The following is a 23,269-nucleotide window of genomic DNA, read 5'->3' on the forward strand; positions in this document are numbered from 1 at the left end:
TCAATACTCCCAACTCAAAACAAAACTTTAATACACACCTTTCAACCTACATTCACCAAAATTGGCAGAGTAGGCCTACTACAAACTGTCCTGAATCAGACTGCTACATCTTATTTGACTGATTGCACCACAAACAGGAGCAAAATCCCATGGGTTTCCATTGAAAACTTCAGACTGTAATTTTACCAAGAGATTCCAAGTTATGTCCACCAAACTCAGTCTGTTCTGGCTCAAATTGCTACATCTTTTGGACTCAAAGAGGGCTCACAAACAAGAACAAAATTCAGTAGGCTTCCACTTAGTGCTGGGCGGTATGACCAAAAATCCATATCACAGTATTTTTCAAAATTATACCGGTTTCACGGTATAAATCACGTTTTTTTTTTTTTTTTTAAGCTTGACTGGGTGTTAACCACATTTTCTACTGATTGAGAGAGGAAATACTGCAGTAGATTGCCCTATTTTACTGTCATGAGTGAATATTTTAGAAAAAAATCCACACTAGTATTAATACAAGTTTGCAAGGCTGTTTACAAAGAGGTGCCAGCAGGAGGCGCTTTGGGAGCAGCAGAAATAACGGTAACGGCTCTGCACAAAGCAGTGCAGCGCTCATAAACTCTGCTTTATCAGGAAAGATAAAGAAAGATTCAATTGAAATAACATCAAAACTTTTCTAAAGACCGTCAGTACACTTATACATTCATATAAAAACACCCGCGCCGCGTTTTGACTTTGAAACGTGCAGTGCTCATGTTTATTTAATGATGTCAATGCCAACCACAAATAGATTTTCCAAAAGGCTGTGTTGATATTGTAAACCAATGTATGGGAAACACTGTAATATAATTTGACTATCAATTATAGTTTAAACTATCCATGTTCACCGTCACACTTAGTAACACATACTGTGCCCTCACCACAGTGCAACAGTGAAAAGGGACCCCCTCTCAAACAGTGTCGCGCCGCGCCACGTTCCGATCGTTGTTAAAGTGCCATACACCGGTATTGTGGTATATTAAATATTCATATCATAAATAAAATAAACACCAGTATTCAGTATAACCTGGTATACTGCCCAGCACTACTTCCACTGCAAACTTTTAACTGAAGGCTCTAAGAGGAATAACAAGTTACTTAAAGCTCTCAGACAGAAGCAAAAGCCTATAAGTTTCCATTGAAAACTATTGTCTCTAAACCTTTCTAGAAAAGGTTTCTCTCAAGCCATGTTCAATAAACTCTGCACAGTCCTTCAGACTGTTTTGACTCAGATTGCTATGCCTTTACTAACTTATCCAAGTCTAATGGCTCGTTTCCACTGAACGGTAAGGTACGGTACGATTTGGGATGGTAAACCCTGATCCTGCTTCCGTTTCTACCGCCAAGAGTACCTTACTTGATAGGCGGTTATGCGAAGAAGAAAACAACAGAGTAAACAACAGTTTATGACATACAGCAGATCTTGTTTTTGCTTCTCGGCATGTGGCTGTTTGTCACAAGAAGACAAACGCCAACATTAGGCGTTTCTCAATACCAAGAATGCAAAGTATGACTCCCGAGGACGTGAGTCTGGTAATTCTGCAAATGGAACAGCGCGTTCTTGAGAGCGTCACTCAACTAGCTCTGCTACTCCGGTTATCTCTGTATGTACATTTTAGGCAACAATAAAACAAACTATGTTATAAAACACCACTCTGCCTCTTTTCATTTTAATTTAAACCTTATAGCCACACAAACGTGGTTCAGTCAACGCTTATTGATCATATTCACTGCATGCATAACGTTAGCCTATTTATAACAAAACAAAACAAAATTCATAAATCTTTATAAATAAATAACATTATTTATTTATTAATAATAAATAAACCACAGATTTGAGCTTTAAACAACTAAATTCTCGCCTGAAACCACAGATTTGAGCTTTAAACAACTAAATTCTCGCCTGAAAAACTCTTAAAACTACATTTCGTGACGCAATAACAGTAGTATTATATTGCAACTATATTTTGAAAAATGGCGCTTCTTATGTTGTCATCCCCCTTGTAGCACGCGCAAGTGACGATTCTCTGTCAACCAATCAACATTCTGCAGTGAGTCTAGCTCCACCCTTTAGGTACCGTACCACTGTGCTAGGTACCCCAATGGAAGGGTACTGAAAAAGTGGTAGGATACGATTCGGCATTTTGGTACCATTCACAACTTGGAACGACAGTGGAAACGGAAATAATTGCGTACTGTACTGTACCGTACTGCGCGGTGGAAACGAGCCATAATAGAGCTGCAATGACGAATGAATCTGTAATGTAATTGACACATTTAACATTTTTGACAGTAGTAGGTTAAGATCATTAACATTCCTATTCAGATTTGTCATTGTAGCTCTATTCATTCAAAGTATTGTTACTTTCAAAACATTTAAAGAGGAACTATTATGCAAAATGTTTGAACATAAATGTGTGTTTTGGTGTGTGTGTAACCATCCTATAATGATAAATACACCCATTCCTTTTTTAATCCTATCAGGCTAAATCATAAGCAGTGTCTCAGAACAAGCCGTCCGCAGATTCTGGGCAAAGTCACGTCACTTTGTACAGGCCCCACCCACAACTGCTGACAGACTCTGCCGTATTACCATAGACAACGCCCTGAGCTAGTTCTACACTGTCCACCATTTTCATCAGGCCGAAGCAGCTGTAGCGACAAGAATGTCTCCTAATCAATTCAGGTGGTTTTTTTTTGTTGGATGTAAGAGTGAACATAAAGGGGATCGCACACCGGACGAGAAGCGCAGCTCGATACCTCGAGCTGTCCTTGTCTAGGACAACTCGAGGTATCGCACACCGGACGCGCACTTTCTCAGTTTATGGCCAGCAATATTGTTATGTTTAAAGACATTATGGAATTAAGATAATGTCTGTACTATGTTATGATTGTACTGTACAATTAAATACAATCGTTGCTAAGTCTGCAGTCTGAACACTTTACCTCAGAGTGTCCGTTAACTGAATGAATTGAGAATCTCACCTGAAAATCCGATAACATCAGCAATTCTGTAAATGAATGTAAAACTAAATGTATATTGCAGCACAGGGTGAAGTCAGTATATACATTTACTACGATTTGAGGAAAATTAACAAAAATTTTGACCTGGAGGTCACACACCAGACGAGAAGCGTAGCGCAGCGCCACGTCTTTAAAATTCGAACACATTATTCTCTATCAGTGTACACACACCGGCGGCGCCATTCGGTGTCTGTCCGCGGCACCCAGCTATGGCTCAGGACCTTGTTCAAAATCCTGCCGCACCACAGAGCGCCATCTACATAGTTTTATATTAAATGTACATTTATTTGTCTCAAATTGTCGTTAATGTTTATACTGACTTCACCCTGTGCTGCAATATACATTTAGTTTTACATTAATTTACAGAAAGCTGCGTGGATGAAAACTGCTGATGTTATCAGATTTTCAGGTGATAGCCTATTCTCAATTCATTCAGTTAAAGGACGCTGAGGTAAAGTGAATTCAGACTGCAGACTTAGCAACGATTGTATTTAATTATACAGTACAATCATAACATAGTACCTTAATCTAAAGTAATTAAGTAATTATCTTAATTCCATAATGTCCTTAAACATAACAATATTGCTGGCCATAAACTGAGAAAGTGCGCGTCCGGTGTGCAATACCTCGAATTAATTTATGTCTGCGCGATTCATTTTACACAAGACTGCTTTGTGAACGAGGGTCAAAACAAAGGGACAATAGAGAAAACTGATTTTCCTAAAAAGTTGTTACTAGAGGATGGATCAGTTCAAACTGTTCATGATCCGGCTTATAGTCTCCAGATGGTTACGGCAGTAATGAAAGGGAGAGCATGTACTTTATTACAGTTCATCTTAGTTGTTTTACGCATAGGCCTATAAAGTTTACCAGTTTATTAAGCACCCCTTGAAAAGGCATAAGGTTTGTATGTGTGTTTACTGTTAGTTGTAACGAGTGTTTTTGTGTAATTCGTTGTGTATGTTGATGATAATTGCAAGAGAGAGAGAGTTTATTGATAAGAATTTAATGCGTACTATTTTATTCAGCTCTTACAGTTATTTTACTGGAGATAGGCTAATTCATCTTTTGTGTGATCATGTACAATAAAATTCATAAAATTCATCAGTAAAGTTTTTGCCATCATTCGGACGGGGTCTGCTACAATAGGCTGGTACTAATAGTGGAAAAAAGCAAGATGACAACATAAGTTACAACCATAATTAAACTAAACTATACCTGTTCTATCTCCATGCAGTTTATATTCTCTGGCTCTGTAGGCAACAATGTCCAACTCCGGTGCAAACATAGCCTATATGGCTGAACACCGCTGACAGTTTCTGACATTTTCAGTACATGAGATTGTCCTGTTTTGTAGTTGCCTGTTTCTCTTGAAGCTCCGCCCTCTTCTTGAAAGGGGAATGGGAGCAACAGCTCATTTGCCTTTAAAGGGACACACACAAAAATTGCTCACCTCCCAAAAAGTGGCAATTTTAACATACAAAAAATTAAATTATCTGTGGGATATTTTGACCTAAAACTTCCCATACACACTCTGGAGACATCAGAGACTTTTTTCCATCTTATAAAAAGGGGCATAATAGGTCCCCTTTAAAATCTTTCAGGCTTTGAGAAGAGCTACTACCAAAAATATGTTGTTAAATATAGCATATACTGTAGGTGTAGGCGATATACCGGTTGACACGATTAACCGGTAGAGATATTTGGACTATTGTCTCTATTGCGATTACATTCATGTGACACTGCTGTCCTGCGCAGTTCCGAAAGCTTATAATTTGCATGCGTTTCAAGCATTGCGGTTTAAAAATAAACCATTTTAAAACTGTTGAAGCGCAATAAGCAGTGAAAGAGAACGAATTTCACAAAATGGTGACAAAAATTCTGAAATTTCAACGGGATCAAATATTTATATCATAAAAGCCTTATTTAAAGCAAAAATTATTATATTGTGATATCATTATTGTGAAATAAAATTTCTCATTTTGTGATATAAGATTTTGGTCATATCACCCACCCCTAAGCACTAGTAAATTGTTTAAATGTCTTGTGTGGGTGGGTGGAAGGGTTTATGCAGGGGTGTGGGTGTTTGGGGGTCATGCAATTGTGTGTGTTCTCAGCTGTTTGGAGGTCGGGGGAGGAGGAGGAGATTTCTTAAAGAGAAATTCAAAGAAGTCACTGCAACACATAAAGCAACTTGAATGAGGTCCAACATGCAGGAAAGACTTTTTATGCCTCATTTTCTTGGTCAGATCTTGAGAGGTGGTCTGGTCTTCCATGATTTCCTGTAAATGTGGAAGAGCCAGAGGCAGGTCCCAGGCAAGGATCTGAGCCAACTACGAAGACCATGTATAATAGCTAAGGGGGGCAGAAAAGAGCTTACCAACTCCAGCCCCCTGCTGCATGTTTCCATTTTGTTTAGATCTAATCTGAGCCACTTCAGGCAAGTGCACACCTACCAGGACACACAAATGCACAGGGAAGGAACTATAAATAAACAACAAAGAACCTGAGAGAACACACGAGTAACGATAAACACTAGTGATTCAAAGTACAACACAGTTTAAGCTGATAAAGTCTCACAGTAGTAGACCTGATAAAGACGAACAATTGGAAATTGACACACCCACACAAAACTTCTTGACTTCTCACTCTTGATAGCACAACCTTCCAGCATATTATATAATTCAAGGGATGAAAAGTAAACTATAAAGCTGTGGCTTAGCAGTTAGCCCAAATGCTCCAATACGTTGAGTAGTGTAGCACTCATACAAGCAGCGCAAGTTTGAGTACATTTCTGTATGTCAGCACTGTACTATACGTCTATGAACAAAAATGGCAAGGCAAAACAGTCAATAAATAAATATCATTACATAATGACACGCTTCCTTTAAAATGTCCATGAATAAAATATATGAAGAGTTCAGATGCAAAAGCCTCTAAGTGCCATCTAAAAATTTTTTCTAGAATTATCATTTTTATCAAGCTCGTATATTTAAGTTCAGTAATTTCAAAGGTAGAAAGGTAGTAAAGACATCTTTAAAATAGTCCATGTGACTACAGTGGTTCTACCTTAATGTTATGAAGCAACGAGAATACTTTGTGTGCGCCAGAAAACAAAACAAAAATAACGACTTTATTCAACAATCTCTTCTCTTCCACGTCAGTCTCCTACGCTGTTCACGTAGTTAATACAGTGCAGCGCTTCCAGGTTCTACATCAGGTCGCCGGCTCATTATTGTCCGACACCATTCACGTGAGCACCGCGACGCATGCGTGTAATGCTGATGCAGGAGCTAGCCAATAATGTGCCGGCAATCTGATGTAGAACCTGGCAGCGCTGCACGGTGTTGTGTGTTTACTACGTGAACAGCGTAAGAGAAGAAATTGTTGAATAAAGTTGTTATTTTTGTGGGGGGTTTGCACATAAAAAGTATTCTCGTCGCTTTATAACATTAAGGTTGAACCACTGAAGTCACATGGACTATTTTAACGATGTCTTTACTACCTTTCTGGGCCTAATTTGTGTTCCGATGATGGATGAAGGTCTTACAGGTTTGGAACGACATGAGGGTGAGTAATTAATGACAGAATTTTTATTTTGGGGTGAACTAACCCTTTAAGCTGTCAGTAGCACAAAGCACAGTGTTCATGGGACCAACCTGCCAGTTAAGTGTTCAAACAGCTATAAAAACACATACACACACCATACATATGTCAAATATGTGAAAATGAAATCTTTCAATCACTACTGAAAATCTCCAAACCTGGATTACTGTTTAGATACACTTTTTACATGTCCCACTGCTTTTTGTTTCAGTCTGAAACTGTAACCAAAATTCAAGCCTCCAAACACTTTCCTTGTCAGCTATTCCACTGTGGGACATCTACAAATACACACAACAGATCCCTGACTGTCACTGGACCCTGACTTCTTAAATAAAACTTCATGTCATCATGTAGAGAAAAAACTTGTAAACATGTCTGATCCCATCTGAAACCAGACCCGACATTCTTAACCGTATTTTTGTATAAAATATGATACTAGGCCTATGCCCAATAGTTTCCACCAATCAACAAACATCATGTAAAAAGATAAGCCCTTAACATCACCACATACACAAACTGCATGCTGAGAGCTTGTAAACCTTAAAAGAAATCTCCAATATTGTTCAACATGCAATTGTTTGTTCAGACAACTCTGTTAGACTAGTTGGTACAAGATTTAAGAATATTGGTTATGTTGATTCAAAGTAGGCTAATTCACATTTTTATTATGTATAACTCAAAAGCTTATACTTTGTGAAAAGTAATTGCTTTTTTAAGAGTATACTACAGATCTTCACCACGGTAATAATCTCCTGAAGCGTGGAAAATGAACAGAATGCCATGAATGTATAAACACGTGTAGGGCTGGCCTCATCTCAAGGCAGTCCTGAACGTACACAGGATGTATCAGACAGATGACAAATAGGGCCCTGGGACCCTGGCTAGACACTCATAGCTAAACATTCATGGATCAGCATTCTGGAGCAACGGGTCATTCGGGAGTCAGGCAGCTGAGAGTTCCTTCAACTGCCATGACATTCTCAGGTTTTCGAAGGACGACAATGTCCTGCAACAACTGAGTAACACTAGAGTGACTGAAGAGTCATGGCAAGATAGCTGAGTGTTGTGTGGGAGGTGTAAATAGCCTCTTTAGAAAGAGTGCAATGACCATGTCCCGATGAACACAGTGTGTATCTGTGCAATGTGTGTTCTACGAGAATCTTACACACCACTGGGACTCTTAACTCCATTGTGTTGAAGTTGAACGCTGGGTGTAAACAGCACTGACGGCTTTGTAGAGCGCTAACATGGCAGGGTTATAGAATAAGCATTACGGTTTCAGCAGTCAACCAGTCTGTCCTCCCCGCTCTGACCAAATCCATCTATAAATCTGTACATTTTAAACTTTATTTAAAAAAAATTACTTTAGAAATGCAGGACCACAACAGTGCTGGGTATGATATATTTTCTGGAATCTTCTACCTGATTCACATCACTGGGTGTCCTGAGTAATGACAACCTGTCTCTGTGACAGCCCTAGGCTATATAACCAATCAGAAACCCTGTCTGAGATTTATTTTGCTGACAGGTCTTTGGAGGATGGAAGTTTTGGAGAAAGCCAGGGTTTTCTATCTATGCCACCACAGCTGAATCTACAGTACTGTGGAAAAAAAGTTGTAGTTTTTTTTTTCTTTTAAAGTAGTCCCATTATGCTCTTTTACGAAGTCTTAATATTGTTTTTGGTGTGTACTAGAATAGGTTCATGCTTGACTGTTCAAAAACACATTATCGTGTCACATATTTTACATTATTGCAGCACCTCTCTTTCCAGTCTGTCTCAGAAACTGTTCAGCTTCTGTTTCGTTGAAGCATTGGAAGCCTTCCAAAATACAAAACGTGCTCTGATTGGTTAGCTGGCCTAGTGTGTTGTTATTAGTGAACCGCTTTGCGTGTGTTCTGTAAATGTCACGCCCCTTACCATAACCGCGAGTTTCATCTGCTCAGGTGTAAATATTAACGGTGGCATCAATTTTGTCATACCCCTTCGAGCCAGATTCAGACCCTGAGAACGTTTGTGAACAAGATGATAGTGCAGAACCTTTGCAAGCACAGGATTTTACAGGACATTTCAGAGTGGTAAGTTCCTAAGGACTGTGAACAGTCTTACATAGACTGTATAACACCGTAGCTAAACACTACATCAACACTGTAATGTTAGCTAGCAGGCTAGCGGAGCCAAACAGCTTTGCCTGTTGTTTACATCGTAGCAACAACATAAAAGTTATAATAGAAAACACAACAACAAATAATAAAACATACAGGTTGTGATCCATAAACAACTGACTGTCCCGACAAAGTAGGAACTGCTCTGTTTTTCAAGAGAAGCTTTTGTGTGTAGCCGGCATTGTACTCTTAGGTTCTGGAAGCTGTTCTCCATCAAACGTGCAGAACACAGATAAACGTTGGGGTTAAAATATTCAGGAACAGTGTTAAAAATAAATTTAAAATCACACTTTTCTAAGTTTGTCCACCTTAGGAAGACCAAACAAGGGGGTTTTGGACCCGGGGTGGAAAAAACAGCATCTCTTTGCATGGCAACAAGACGCTACTAAAGCAGGTCTTTGTTTTCTCTAGTGCAGCTCAACCAGCTCTCGCCCCCTTTTATAAAGACAATGCCCCCTTTTTGCATATTATGTGGGCAGGGATTATTTAAATGAGTGACATTGCGACTTAGGCTAGTCCCAATGAGCCGTTTGTTGTAGCCTACTTCTTGAAAAGTGTTTTCTGTAAAATAAAATATCTCTATTTGGAGTGGACTTAGATCTTTGTTACCTTGCAGATCTTTTTATGCTCAAACAGCAATGTTATACACTAACTAAAGTTGAAAAAGTGATAAATCATAATAGGACCCCTAATGAAAAAATTAAAAAGGATACACAGTTTAAACCAAGGCAGTGGTTCTTAAACAGCGGTCCTCAGCAAACATCCAAAGGGGGCCGCAGGATGAAGTAACAGTATTTAAATTGATTTATTATTATTAATGCTAAAAAGACATAAAAAATTAAAATAAAAAAAAGAATGGTTGATTAATTTAATATATCAATATTCCCAGCTTTTGTTAATAAATAAGTTTGAAAACAAGCAGCTTTACCATAAATATCGAAGAGATACTGGAAATAATTTAGCCTTTCTGGGGGCAGAATCCTTGACTGAACGAGCTCACTGAATCAGTCTAAATCAGCTGAATCAAAACTCACTTTCTAAACAAAGTTTTCATTACATTATCAACTTTTTATGGATGCACTATGTGATTCTGAATTAGAAATAGGAGAAAAATCTATTGATGGTGTATTTATTCTTAATTATGAAAATGTGATTATGCATTATAAGCAAAGCTAATTACATATTTTACCATTTTGTGACAATTTTGCCTTTGGTTAGAATGCTATAGTTTGTCATATTAAGTAGGCCAACAGTTTACTGGTTAAGTAAAGCTCTTTTTTGATGAGCTAGAAAAAAAATATCACATTTACGTGCAATGTTTTTAACAGTCATTGCAGAAGGCGGATATGATGCTTCAGGGGGGTATGATCTTGCATGACAAGGGCATGTAGCCTAGTTGAAGTTAGCAAAACAGTGTAAGAAAACGGCTGAAATTGCTTACAGCACCTTTAATTTCCTCTATATTTCTAATAAAACCAAAATCCACTCAGTGAGGCTTTAATAAGGCCAGCCTAGTGAGTGTCGGGAAATGAGAGCATTGTTTTTTTTTTATACTTCATGCAGGGAAGCTAAGCTCGGCTAATGCGCCGGAGTCAGTGGGAGTCTAATAAAGACTTCAGACAAACACCTTGAATAATCTCGCTCTCTAGAACACACTTTTTTCCTTTCTATCATTCTCTGTGACAGCCTCCTCTATGGTGTTCAAATAGCTAAATTAAAATGGATGAAAAGTAGTTAAAATTTGCATACTGTATGGGCCTAGTGTAGTAGTGTGTTTTTCAAAAGGGATAACATTTCTTCTGGGTACCACTTTTTGCATTACACTGTGATCAGATAAACACAGTTCAAGATCTAGCACACACAAACTGGACCTATCCGCAGACCACAATACCAGAAGTGTAACATCTTGATGTAAGCATTCATGTCACATGATGGTCCTAAAAAAAGCATTTCCCATGAGGAAAGCTAATTATAAATACAAAAGTGACAATACAAAACAAAACAAAAAACCTTTTTACAGTTGTGTTTACCAGTTTGTGGGCCTATTAACTTTGCGTGAACGAGGAAAGTCTTTATGGCCTCTCCTGCTGTTTTGCGAGCAGTTTTAGAGAATATCACAGGAATAGAGGGTGGTGGGAAACATTTCACTCCGAATGAGAACCTGAATATTTTCTCCTCCATCCATGAAATGTTTGCTTCTCTTGCTCACATACACCTCACCTGCTATAGTGCATATGGAAATAAGCTGTTCATGCACATTTTCTCAAAAACGCTTGAGCTCCCCTGCTTCCAAAGTGTTTTGAAGATGTTCTCTAATGAAATACGATAATTTGCATGTAATTTAATATAAACTCAAAGCTAAAGAACCAGTATGGATCAAAGATGATCTAGGGAATTGGTTCCCTACAATATTGCAATACCAAAAATTACTTGCGTTCGTTTGATCAAATCCTCCTGCTGAGAGCAAACGCAAAATCATGCACCTCCACAGACCTCCACAGATTTTCAGATGAAATTATATGACAGCCAACAGTAACCAATGTTCCATTTTCACCCAGTCCCCTCCCTGCAGAACTAACATGCCTCTTGTCCAGGAGGGTACAGCCATCTGTTGTTTGTTAGGAGGTAGAGAGTTTGTGTGAATGAGTATGACGGTATTTGCGTGTGTGAGAGAAAGGGGACAAAAACGAATGGGGGAGGGAGTTACGAGTAGAATATGTAAATGCAGACATTAATGGTTTTGTCTGTGACTGGCACTTGGGGAAAGACTGTGAGTGAGCGCTGACAGCCACTTGAAAAGTGTGGAAAAGGGTTGTGATTTATGAAATAAGAGCCTGTTTCCTCCTGACTCCACTTATCTGCATGGATATGTGGGAGACAATCTGTGGGGGGTTAGGTTAATCCAAAGAAAAAGTCTGAGTGCAATGTCATATTAACCTAGTTCAAGGGCAAAACATGCTTTCTCACAACACAAACACAGAGCTCCAGCTGTCCAGCTGAGTATAACCTAGACAATGGATTCATCATCAATAGACAGACAGAAAGATCATAAACTGTCATATTGGAATCACACACATCTGTTTTGATTAAATCACACACTTCTGTGTGACTAACTATTCTGTGTTAATCAACCCAATGACACATTAGAACCTCTGACGTCACACAGGTGAGTTTGAATCCAGGTGTGTGTGTGTGATGTCTGGCTTTCAGGGACAAGGTGTGTTTCCGTGTCATAAACTTTGACATGTAATGAAAAACTTGTCAGCCCTCAAGCAGAAGGTCCAGATTTAAAACATGAAGTTATACTGGCAAAAGTTGTTGGGTGGATTAAAGGTGCACTTTTTGTTTACATTTAGCTGTTATTCATCAGAATAGTATCAGTATTTCTTCACGGTTATATATTGTTGTTGCGGTTATAAATAGTAGTAGCAGTACCTGTGAGTTCAAGTCTTCCTTGGAAGTGTAATTACAAGGTCAATGTCATTCAAATCACTTTGGTCAGAGCAAGATGGCGATGTACCTTTTCTACAAAAAAATACAGCAAGGTATTTAACTGTACTAAAATGATGAATAAAGATTGCGCATCAGGTGTGTTTTTGCGTTTTTCACGAGTTGACACTTACATATAGGCCTAATTGATGGAGTAAAGCTTTATGCGTATTTGGCGTGCTGTCCGTGGCGAGGGCTCCGAGCTCGGAATTTGGCCCAAACCCAGAGTATTCCCCCCATGTATAGAAGGGATTAGAACTAGAAGTGTGGAGAAGGGGTGGTGGAGGGATGCTGATAAACTGTCAACGAACAAAGGTAGGTCTGCTATAGCCTACCTCTTACCGTTAACTTACTGATTAACTGAATGCTCTCAACCCGTGTTAATTATGTTAATTATCTGAATGTGCTCCTCCCGAACTTTGTTAATAAAACATAATTTGTTTTTATTAAATTTATGGAGATGCTGTAAACTGAATTGTTATCTATGTATTTTCTTTCATAATAGTACAATACTATCTTTACTATTTATTCATGGAACTTAACATGTAAATTAAATCATTTCATACATTTCAATAAATTTATCATCAACTACAGATGCTCCATCCACTGTGTTTTCTAACTAAGACGCTCCCACCTTGGAAATTCAAGGCTCAAAGAAAATCCAGAGTTTTCCACTCATAATTATGACATTGCTGTGACTCATAAATGCAATCTGTCTGAGATTACTTGAACACACCATAACTACATTAATTTCATAACAGTGATAAGATGTCAAAATGCCCCATGGCATGAGAGGGCAACCCACTCCATGTAAATAAAACCAGCTTTTTCTAGAGAACTGACATGCCTGAAGTCCTCATATCATGTGAGTGAACATTTTAATGCTATTTCTTAAAAGTTCTGTTCATTTCTCTTTATTCAAAACATTTTTAATTAGCTAAAAAATACTGAGTTCACCTTTAAGAGTGGAATGATCTGTAATGGCCTCAAATCAATCAATGTGCTCCATTGTTTACTTGATTTAATGTCCCCCATAAAGGAACATTAATCTCCTGCTGGGCTCTCTAAACCAACGTTAACCCCAAACCAAACCTCACTCATCTGACCAGAGCTGTTGAGACCCAGCTGCCTCCTGTTTGTCAAAGTGGGGGGGGAAATAAATAAAGAAAAACAATTCAGAGCATGCTGCTGGGTCACAATCAACTCAACCACTGATAAGTACATGGATTCACACACAGTTAATTCACATTTAAATCCATGCTGCTCATAGCTCATACAGAGAGGTACAAAGACCATATTTTCCAAATGCGCCGTGTGTGTGTGTGTGTGTGTGTGTGTGTGTGTGTGTGTGTGTGTGTGTGTGTGTGTGTGTGTGTGTGTGTGTGTGTGTGTGTGTGTGTGTGTGTGTGTGTGTGTGTGTGTGTGTGTGTGTGTCCTATGGGGAGACATATACATATATAAATAATGTCCCCACAAAGATGGCAATATCCGAAATCCTTGTCCTTGAGGGGAATTTTTGGTCCCCAGGAAAACAGCTTATAAATCATACTAAGTGATGTTTTTTAAAAAATGTAAAAATGCTGTTTTTTTCTGTAATGGGTAGGTTTAGGGGTAGGGCTAGTATAAGGGAATTGAATAATACAGTTCGTACAGTATAAAAGTCATTAAGTCTATGAAAAGTCCCCATAAAACATGAAAACACTGTGTGTGTGTGTGTGTGTGTGTGTGTGTGTGTGTGTGTGTGTGTGTGTGTGTGTGTGTGTGTGTGTGTGTGTGTGTGTGTGTGTGTGTGTGTGTGTGTGTGTGTGTGTGTGTGTGTGTGTGTGTGTGTGTGTGTGTGTGTGTGTTAACCTGTTTGAGATAACCTGAAATATCCTTGGTCAATTTACTATCACTGTCAGTGTTCAAGAGGATGCAACTTTCAAGCTGGACCGCATCAAAGACTAACACGTCATTATGTACTATACTTCTATAGCTTTATAACTTGGGTTTACATTAATCCATAGGCAGCGAAAAACGTCTCGGTGTAGTTGAGAAATTAACGTGTAGCCTACGCTTCACTGTATCATCTCAAATACCAGGACCATTAATCAAAAATGACACGAAAACCGCAACAAGTGCATGTAATGAAATAAAAGGACACCTTATTAATCATCTCTATGGGTCATTAAACAGTGAGGTCACGGAATGATGAAATATGTAGTAAAAACATAACTTACCCAAAACCGCAAAGGCTATAATAAGCCAATTGATATCCATAATTCTCCTGTTTTCTGCACTGGCGATTAAGTCCAGATATCGCAGAGAAATGCAAAATGTGGTTATAAATTCCTAATCGTCACTCAGACCTTCTGAAATCAGCCCTGATGGAGTTATGAACACGTACACCTGTTCGGACCGCGTGGAAGAGCGTATACCGACTCCACAACGGTTCAATTTCTCCCGAGGCAGAGGACCTTCGCGCGGTGGTAAGACGGTTATCCAGCCTCGAACAACAGCCGTATTTTTTAAGAGACGTTTTTGTGATTGAATAAAGCCTTTGGATGGTTTTCTCCCAATAAATTACATCCGCCGTTCAGGAATGAATCCGAAATTGTGAGTTGAACGCTGGGGTCTCAGCTCTCTTGTGCCGCTCTCCAATTCCGAGCGCGAGCAGCCTAGTGAGCCCACGCGTGGAGGAGGAAGAGTGAGACCAGTTTGTCCAGTTCGCGTCAAATAACCGGTTTCCTGTGGTCGTGGATAAACTTATATCTTTGTCAGACGGATATGAGCGGATGTGATGCCCGTGTCCGCTCTCCGTGAAGAGCGATACGGTGATGCTGCCGCTCCCGCGATCACCTTCAGCTCCTCTATTGTCACACAGACACTAGGCGGCCCAGCCCATCTCTTACTTTCAATCATGGGCTGGTGTCTAAGGATATTAGAAGGGGGAGAATCCTACCAAAGACCACTATAGTTGTGTCCCGGTCAAATAAATCTACTTCAGTCAGTCGTGGGGTGGATAAATCACTTTTGTTATCAGTATCACGTTGCCTAGATTCAGTTGTCCTAGCGACGGCGCAATTTACTCTCTGTTTTAGACGCACGCGCGCATTCAGTTCAGTTCACTTTGGTGTTAGCATCCAAAACGCTGCTTATTATCTTTGGGGATTGCGATTCAAGTGTCCATTTTCATTTTAACAATACACACATTTTTATTTTAGTCTGTTTTACAACATCCTCGCTTCGCATGGGTTATGTTAGTGTTGAAGGAAATTACACGCTTCATTTGTCGCCACTGAGAGAGCAGCGAGCTCTGTAAACAGTTATTATAGTGACGGGTGTTGTTGACATTTTTAGCTTACATTGTTTACATACGCGACCTCAGGTGAAAGGTTCAATTAAGAGAATTTGAAATTATATTTCCTATTGTCTTGCTTTTACACTTTCAGACTATCACTCCCCCCACCTACCGGTAAATAACCCCGCCCTATTGACGTAGCGCCACTCTAACCACTCCTTTTACCAGGTAACAGATGCCCCCTAGTTTTGAATCTAGTCCTTGAAGAAATGCATTTATTTGATCAAAAGTACCATATTATTTTAATATAAAAAAAAATTATTTTATTTTTTGGCTTCTTTTATTCTGAAGGGATTGCATTAATTGATCAATAGTGACAGTAAAGACATTCATAATGTTAAAAAACAACAACAATCCATTTCAAATAAATGTTGTACTTTTGAACTTTACATGTATCAAAGAATCCTTAAATAAATGAATCACGGTTTCCACAAAAAAAAAAAAAAAAAAATATATATATATATATATATATATATATATATATAAAGCAGCTGTTTTTAACTGATGGTAATAATATTAAATTGAGCAGCAAATTAATCTATTAGAATGATTTCTGAAGGGTCATGTGACACTAAAGACTGGCATAATGATGCTGAAAATTCAGCTTCAGAAATGAATGACATTTTAAAATATTAAGATAATATGGTATTTTTGATAAAATAAATGCAGCCTTGGCGTTCATAAGCGACTTTCAAAAACATTAACGTTTTCTAACCCCACACTTTTAAACAATAATGTATCTGCAACAAATTAGTTTAGAAATCTATTATCACAAAACTGTGTACATTTATGTAAAGTATACAGAAATACTGACATTAAATATAATACACAGATATTAACCTATACTTTAGTACCAGAGTTAACTGCATGAAATTACCAATTGAAAACAGGCGCATATTGTGCATGAATTTATTGTTGTTCTCCAGCCACCTCCATTTCATTTTAACATTTTATAGTTTGTAAAACGAGAAACTAGTATGGATGTACATTGGAAAATCACTGTACTTGAAATTACTTGACTTTTTTTTTTTTTAAACAGATAAGTTGTGTGAATGCTTTAAACTTGCTTTAACCTGCTAATTCAGATGATGTCATGATCACAAATCAAATTTTAAGCTAGATTTTAAATTAAATTATACCTTTTTACATTTTACCCTGCTTGTCCTGTAATTGCTTTATATTTTTTAAATATACACTTCTGTCAAATCCTAAACTAAAATATAAACTGTAAAATATGCTCGTAATTTCATTCGTTGCTCATTTCTAATTGATTAATTATTACAACTCACCCTGCAGCAGGTCTCCCTATTAAATGTATTTCAGTATTTTCTTGATTTGAGAAAATAGTCAAAGATTGATCTCATGAGGACAATTACTCTATTGTTATTGCTGCATATACTGCCCTGTTTTTAATTGGGAGTTAGCATGAGTTAACAAAACATATTTGAGTCAATCTAAAGAAAGAAGATCTAATGAGAGTAAGCCATGCGCATTATCATTAATGAACTACTTCTTCAATCCTTGCTATTTTTGTTAGTGAAAACTGGGGGCATAATATAGTCGCTCTGACATTTAGACAGTTTTTTTCTCCATTTTTTATAGTTTTACAGTTTTTTATAAATAGCCTATAGCTTTAATCACATATTATTATTTGACCTCTTTTAGGCGTAGAATACGTGTGTAGAAGCACAAATAATCAGGAAGCTTGAAGATCTTAATTCCAGCAGTATTGGGAAGCTGAGTGAAGCAGTTCCTAGAGGATTTCAGTTGTCCTGCTCCAGGCGCCACCATTGTGCCCCAAAGCAGGCACTTAAGGTCTACATCCGCAATGAGGCTTTACAAAATCAATTCAAATCCAATCATACTTAAAGGTCAAAGATAAGATTGCTGTCAGTTATTTGTTATAAGGAGTGATTGCTAAGTGTTTTATAATAGAGTAAGTGAAAAAAATGATAAACTTGACAATTTTTCATTACAATTATCTCAGTTTCATTATGAACAGCTTGTCAAGCACTATAACATGCAAGAACCCTTTAAAATGTTTACATGATGTTAATTTTGTACTGGTCAGTATGGCAGTGCAGCTCTGATTGAATGGAGAAAGACTGAAATCAACTACTATTGCAATTGAAACCCCTCTATTTAAAAGGTGATTGGTGCTTTCATAATTACAATTTATTTATCCAATTCATATACAACAGGTCCATCTCCTCCTCCATTATTTCTATAGTATTTGGCTAGTCATGTGATCGCCGACTTTTTTCTCTTTTTTTTTGAACTTTTTATTTATATTTTTCACAGAACAAAACAAAAAGAACATTATCTGAGACAAGTGATAAAATAACAAATATAATACAGAGAAAAATAATAATAAATACAAATATTCTGTATATATATATATATTGCTGCACCTAATATGCATGTTCACATCTCAACAAACATGATACAATAATATACAGCCCTATAATGAAATAAAATATACAATGTATATATATATATATATATATATACATACACATACATACACACATTATATATATATAATATAACACATACACACATATACATATACACATAATAATAAATAAATAAAATAAAAAAAATTAAATAAATTTTTTTTTTAATTTAATTTATAGATTTAAATATTCTCCAACCATGTGCCATCTCTGATTAAAAAGGTCAGTTTTCAATTGTAATGATGCAGTCATTTTTTCCATCATATAAATCTGTTTTAGTCTCTGTTTCCATTCAGTTACAGTTGGTGATTTCACAGACTTCCAATTAGCCGTAATGGTTTTTTTGCAATTAGTAGTAGTACCCGTAAAATATATCTTTGGTCGGCATTGAAAACTTCAACTGATACAACACCCAATAAGAAAAAGCTTACATTTGAGGGAACTTCTCTTTTTACAATTTTCTCCATTTCTTCTTTAATATTTTTCCAATACGCAAGGATTACTGGACAGTCCCAAAATATATGTGTACGGTCACCTGTTTTACCACATTGTCTCCAGCATAAAGCTGCAGAGGGGTCTTTTACAAAATTTGAAATAACCAGAGGGGTATGAAAATAACGTATTTTAATTTTCCAGTCGAATTCCTTCCACTGTTGACTATTAATTCCCTTATGGCAACTATAACAGAGTTTATCCCATAACTCATCCTCTATTACTGTATTAGCTTATTTCCCACTTTTCCTTAATATTGTAAGTGTTTACCATATCTGTTAACAATATTTTATAAAGATGAGAAACGTGTTTACCAACAGGGAGACGTTTTTCTGAAATTGTGATAAAATATTGTTCTATGCCATTTGGGATTTTGCCAATTCTCTCTTTTTCCTTATGGTTTGTAATGTAATGCCTAATTTGCAAATATCTATAAAAATCACTTGAGGGAAGATCAAATTGTTCCTGAAGTTGTGAGAAAGACTTTAAGTGTGTTTCTTCAAAGAGCTGATTAAAAATAAAGAGGCCTTTAACTGCCCATCTCCTAAAACCATGGTCGCACATTGAAGGTGGAAAATCTACATTACCCACTATGGGCATAGCTCGAGAAATTGTTCCAACATCCTTGAGCATTTTCTTTACTTCTGCCCATACCTTTATTGTATGTTTTATCCATTCATTTTCAATCTTCATTTTATTGACATGTTTTAGATCCATAAAGGGTCGGGCAGACAGTTGTGCACCCTTAACTTCCCCTTGCTCTATTTGAGTCCACTTTGCTTCCTCATCTCCACTGATCCAAGTCACATTTGCTGCTAGTTGAGCTGCCCAATAATACAATTTTATATTTGGCAAAGCCAGACCTCCTTTATTTTTAGCCAGATGAAGTGTTTTAAGTTTAATTCTGGGTCTTTTGTGTTGCCAATATAAATTTGTTTAACATATTAAAAGTGGAAATTGGAACTCTTATGGGCAACGACTGAAAATAAAAATAGGAAACGTGGGAACAGGTTCATCCTTACGGTCTCAACTCTGCCAAACAAAGATAAAGGAAGAACTTCCCAACGAACTAGATCACTCCTTATTTGATTAATTAGCTTCTTATAGTTTGCCTCAAAGTCTTGTAGTTTCAGGTGTGATAACTAGATGTACCGCATCGCGGTACAAAATATGACCGCCGCTCAGGCCTGCACTTGCTTTCCACAAAAATAAATGACGTGGAGTAATTTGGCTGTATTGCGTGTTTATGTATATACCTAAAAAAAGTAATAGTATGTGCATGTCTGTCTGTGTGTGTGTGTGTGTGTGTGTGTGTGTGTGTGTGTGTGTGTGTGTGTGTGTGTGTGTGTGTGTGTATGTGTGTGTATTTGTGTATGTGTGTGTCTGTGTGTGTGTGTGTGTGTGTGTGTGTGTGTCTGTGCGTGTATGTATGTGTGCGTACATGTGTGCGCGTGTGTGTTTGTGTGTGTGTGTGTCTGTGCATGTGGATTTGTATGTGTGTGTATGGGTGTGTGTCTGTGCGTGTGGATGTCAGTGTGTGTGCATGCTTGCGTTTGTTTGTATTCCTGCATGTGTGTGTGTGTGACAGTATCATCCTAAACCAGCAACCCTTCGCTCAACAGCACCATCTACAGGCCGATGAGTGTACAGTCACTAAATGTGCACATAAATGAATTTATTTTATACCCCCCGGGGACCAAACGAAATTTTTCCGTAGAAGTCTAGTGGGGCTACATGCCAACCAAATTTCATGTTCCCCGGTGTTTCGGTGTCCCTGGTATCGTTGACGGAAAATTTACGGGGGCCCCAGCGCAGGGGGGGGGGAAGTGGCCCCCGGGGACCAAACGAAATTTTTCCGTAAAAGTCTAGTAGACCAACATACCATAAAAATTTCTTCATCCTCGGTGCCACGGTTCAGGTAGTTATTTAGGAAAAACTGCATTTTTTGGGGTTTGGGGGGGCCCAGCGCGGGGGGGGAGTGGCCCCCGGGGACCAAACGAAATTTTTCCGTAGAAGTGTAGTGGGGCTACATGCCCACCAAATTTCATGTTCCCCGGTGCTTCGGTGTCCCTGGTATCGTTGACGAAAAATTTACGGGGGCCCCAGCGCGGGGAGGGGGGAGTGGCCCCCGGGGACCAAACGAAATTTTTCCGTAAAAGTCTAGTAGACCAACATACCATAAAAATTTCTTCATCCTCGGTGCCACGGTTCAGGTAGTTATTTAGGAAAAACTGATTTTTTTGGGGTTTGGGGGGGCCCAGCGCGGGGGGGGAGTGGCCCCCGGGGACCAAACGAAATTTTTCCGTAGAAGTCTAGTGGGGCTACATGCCCACCAAATTTCATGTTCCCCGGTGCTTCGGTGTCCCTGGTATCGTTGACGAAAAATTTACGGGGGCCCCAGCGCGGGGGGGGGAAGTGGCCCCGGGGACCAAACGAAATTTTTCCGTAAAAGTCTAGTAGACCAACATACCATAAAAATGTCTTCATCCTCGGTGCCACGGTTCAGGTAGTTATTTAGGAAAAACTGCATTTTTTGGGGTTTGGGGGGGCCCAGCGCGGGGGGGGAGTGGCCCCCGGGGACCAAACGAAATTTTTCCTTAGAAGTCTAGTGGGGCTACATGCCCACCAAATTTCATGTTCCCCGGTGTTTCGGTGTCCCTGGTATGGTTGACGAAAAATTTACGGGGGCCCCAGCGCGGGGGGGGGGGAAGTGGCCCCCGGGGACCAAATGAAATTTTTCCGTAAAAGTCTAGTAGACCAACATACCACAAAAATTTCTTCATCCTCGGTGCCACGGTTCAGGTAGTTATTTAGGAAAAACTGCATTTTTTGGGGTTTGGGGGGGCCCAGCGCGGGGGTGGAGTGGCCCCCGGGGACCAAACGAAATTTTTCCTTAGAAGTCTAGTGGGGCTACATGCCCACCAAATTTCATGTTCCCCGGTGTTTCGGTGTCCCTGGTATCGTTGACGAAAAATTTACGGGGGCCCCAGCGCGGGGGGGGAGTGGCCCCCGAGGACCAAACGAAATTTTTCCTTAGAAGTCTAGTGGGGCTACATGCCCACCAAATTTCATGTTCCCCGGTGTTTCGGTGTCCCTGGTATCGTTGACGAAAAATTTAAAGGGGCCCCAGCGCGGGGGGGGAAGTGGCCCCCAGGGACCAAACGAAATTTTTCCGTAAAAGTCTAGTAGACCAACATACCATAAAAATTTCTTCATCCTCGGTGCCACGGTTCAGGTAGTTATTTAGGAAAAACTGCATTTTTGGGGGTTTGGGGGGGCCCAGCGCGGGGGGGGAGTGGCCCCCGGGGACCAAACGAAATTTTCCTTAGAAGTCTAGTGGGGCTACATGCCCACCAAATTTCATGTTCCCCGGTGCTTCGGTGTCCCTGGTATCGTTGACGAAAAATTCAGTAAGGTGACGAAAAAAAAAAAAAAAAAAAACTTTGACAATCCCTATATGACCGCTTTCGCTAGCTACGCTAGCGGCGGTCATAATAATCCCCAAGTACCTAAATCCTTGTTTAGCCCAGTGAAATGACACCATCTCGTTTAGTTGTTTAGGCCATATTCCTGATATCATCATTGCCTCTGATTTATTTTGATTAATTTTGTATCCAGAAATGTCTCCATAATCTTTTAGGCATTGCATTAGTCAAGGTATTGAAGTAAGGGAATGTTTTATAAAGAGCAGGATATCGTCAGCGAAAAGGGAAATTTTATGAACTCTCCCCCCACCATCCTCCTCAACCCCCTCAATCTGGACATCCTGTCTTATTGCCTCCGCTAGAGGCTCGATACTGAGAGCAAAGAGAATGGGTGAGAGAGAATCCCCCTGTCTTACGCCTCTCTCTATATCAAAAAAGTCAGAGCAATGTCCGTTAACTCTAATTTTTGATTTGGGATTCTTGTACAACATCCGGAACCAAAAGGTAAATTTTTCACTGAAGCCCATCTCAATTAATGTTTGTTCTAAAAATTGCCAATCAACCCGATCAAATGCTTTCTCAGCATCGAGAAGCATTGACGTTTGAGTACCCTTTGCCATGAGTGACTGCAGGTTTAATACTCTCCTTATATTATTTGTCCCTTGGCGACCTGAAATGAACCCCGTCTGATCTGGTTTTACTAATTTCCTAATGTATTTTTGTACTCTAGTTGCTAAAATAGATGTTAATATTTTATAATCCACACACAGAAGGCTAATAGGACGATAGCTAGAACACTGCAATGGATCTTTTCCTTCCTTATGCAGGACTGTGATGATAGCCTCTGACCATGACTCTGGAGGGTTCCCTGAATTTAACACATAATTATATAACTTACATAATACTGGAGTGAGGTCAGATCGCCGACTTTTATAAGGCAACCCACTCTATGTAAAATAAAACCGCTTTTATTTGGCTACTGACTGGAGTTTTGATGATATTTTGCTAAATTTATATTCCTTTCTAAATAAATGGCATCACCTTTAAATGGCACCTGATGTATTTGGCAGTTACCTGAATGCTTAACAGCTGTGTAGATATTTGTTAAATTCTGATTCTATATCAGTAACACACAGTATCAACAGTGCTTAAATCAGGAACCTACACAATCACAATGACAGATTGCACCTTGAGGCACCTTCACATACACCTTCATTATGAAAGCAGATCATCTACTT

At 38.8% G+C, this 23,269-nt stretch overlaps 1 protein-coding gene across 1 annotated transcript in view; it reads right to left on the reverse strand.

Moving 5' to 3' along the window:
* Nucleotides 1-15,369, reverse strand: part of igsf3 (immunoglobulin superfamily, member 3) — a 158,375-nt gene extending 143,006 nt beyond the window's left edge. Inside the window, exon 1 of the mRNA XM_082175670.1 lies at nt 14,538-15,369. Within this exon, the coding sequence (XP_082031796.1) occupies nt 14,538-14,577 (40 nt within the window). The 5' untranslated portion in view covers nt 14,578-15,369. The remainder of the gene's footprint in view (nt 1-14,537) is intronic.
* Between the last annotated feature and the right edge of the window lie 7,900 nt (nt 15,370-23,269).

Source organism: Leuciscus leuciscus, assembly GCF_965113295.1.
Source record: "Leuciscus leuciscus genome assembly, chromosome: 7".
Lineage (NCBI taxonomy): Eukaryota > Metazoa > Chordata > Actinopteri > Cypriniformes > Leuciscidae > Leuciscus > Leuciscus leuciscus.